The 2,150-nt window shown below is 52.3% G+C and overlaps 1 protein-coding gene across 1 annotated transcript; it reads right to left on the minus strand.

The window, feature by feature from the left end:
- Positions 1 to 840: 840 nt before the first annotated feature.
- H310_14634 (hypothetical protein) lies at positions 841 to 2,103 on the minus strand (the record flags this gene model as incomplete). The annotated part of the gene is made up of 1 exon (XM_008882529.1): positions 841 to 2,103. One exon carries the CDS (start codon positions 2,101 to 2,103, stop codon positions 841 to 843), a length of 1,263 nt encoding a protein of 420 aa, XP_008880751.1.
- Between the last annotated feature and the right edge of the window lie 47 nt (positions 2,104 to 2,150).

The raw sequence follows: 2,150 nt of genomic DNA on the forward strand, positions 1-2,150 counted from the left end.
TTCGGAGACTAGGAACTCTCTTCCATTCATCGTGATGTAACAGATTGACGGCTGGGGTACCCTCACGGGCCCTGCTGTCGTGTAGATAGTTCGTCTCAGAGCTATTCTTCCGATAAGCTCGAGAACTTGACCATCGGGTCCGTCGGCCTTGTCACGGCCTGTAATTCGACAATACGCGCAAAACCTTACCAATCTTGGAAGAGGCTGGACATGCATGCCTGGCTGGAGCTGTGTCAGCTCCATAACCATCGGTTGAGGGATAATGTTCAACGTAGCGCCTGTATCCGCACAATACGGAACGTCAAGAACCCTTAATAAATTCAACCGTTTTTCGCCGGTTGGATTAGAGAGGATCTGGTTGACCTTTGCTCTCTGGAGTACTCGTGGCTTTGCAGCGGCCTCTTTCGCTGGGCTCAACGCGTTTTCCAACGTCGTGTCGTAGCCATCATCCTCAGAGACAAATCCAAGCTCATACTCTGCCTCTATCTCGACGACTACTGGAGGCTTTACACCACGTCTTTTCGAGGGAGGATTATAGTCCATCGGGTCGAATTGAATCCCGTGGATGGGGCTTTCACCTTCTGCTTTCACAGTGTCTCATCTGCATCTTTCCGGCCTAAAGCCGCTGAAGAGAGTGTGGAAGACATATGAGTATAGGGTTTTAAATGAGGTATATTCAATGAATCCTCACTACCCCTCATCAATCCCAGCACTTTGGCCCTGCCTCTGCGCCCTTGCCGCGTGCCCTTCTTGCATGTTTTCCATGCATGGCCGCTTTCTTGGCATAGTTCGCACTTCGGGGTTGACTTGGTCGCTTCGACCTTACGAACAGGACTGAGCCTAGCTCATCTGAGCTATAGTCGTAGTCAACGGTTCCGACGGGACGTCATTGATATTAGCCGGTCTCTTTGTTTCTTCATCGGACGCCGGGAGTTCTTGCTCCGGCTGTTTGTCCGACTCGGACCGTACCAGTCTAGTCATCTCTGACTGACACTGCACCCGTTCTGCACGTGCTTTGTCCCTCAATGCTTCAGAGGAGCCAAAGCCGTAGCCTGCGTCGCGGTCGATGGGCTCTGGGTTTTGACTGCTGTGGTTGCGGTGTCGGCCCTGTTTTTGGCCTCTTCCACCATTGCCACTGCGTCCATAACCTCGGCCACCGCCTTGTTCGCGGCTATCCGATCTGAAGTTACCTTTCCAGGCCTTCTTGTCAGACGACGGTGGCTTCCTTTCGTTGTCAGGCGGGGGATTGCCTCCCCCTGCTCCGCCATCATTGTTGCCACCGCCTTTGCCACCACCATATTCCAGGCGATTTTGGCGTCTGCGCTTGCGGTTGTTAGGACCTTTCGGCCCTTCATCCTGCCGTGCGCGCTTGGGTTCTCTTCCCAAAGCTGCATCAGATTCAGATCTCCGTTTTTCAGGAGCTGATTTCTTAGCAGGGTAGTCAATGGTTAAACGGAAATGTTGGAGAATTTCATCCTCCGTCCACTCCCGGACTTTCGTCTCTTTCATCCTCTTGCCTTCCGGCTTGAGGACGGGATTTACTGGACTGCAATACTTGGACTGGTCATTTTGCCAGATCACTCTCGCATTTACAAGTGTATTGCAAAAGTCGTCCATGAATCTCTTTTCCAGAGGATTCACCTTTCTAGACGCGCACCGGTAGGGGCGTGAATCGCTTTTCAGCGTAATGGACATCGGAGGGACATTCGCTGGTGGGTCACTGGCTCGAAACTTTGTTCGCCAGATATCCGCCTTGCGCACAATGGCGCCAAGCGCATCAGCACGGTCCTCTGGGAATCCGGCTTCGTACGCTTTGCTCAGCATATCTTTAACTCCATCGTAATCCGTTGTGTTTACAATGGATCTAACCTTTTCAGGCTCTCCGTCCTCTACCCAAGATCTTTCGACCTGATTGATGTCATTGTAGGAGTCTACGACGTCGTCCAACATGATGTCGAGGTCGAACTCGGGGGCATCTTTGCCCTCCAAGTCATCTCCTTCATCGAGTCGTTGCCTTTCGGCTACTTGCTCGAGTAGTCGTTCGACGTCAATCCCAATACTTTTCAGGGAGTCGTCGGAGACTAGGAACTCTGTTCCATTCATCGTGATGTAACAGATTGACGGCTGGGGTACCCTCACGGGCCCTGCTG

Source organism: Aphanomyces invadans, assembly GCF_000520115.1.
Source record: "Aphanomyces invadans strain NJM9701 unplaced genomic scaffold supercont1.78, whole genome shotgun sequence".
Taxonomy (NCBI): domain Eukaryota; phylum Oomycota; class Saprolegniomycetes; order Saprolegniales; family Verrucalvaceae; genus Aphanomyces; species Aphanomyces invadans.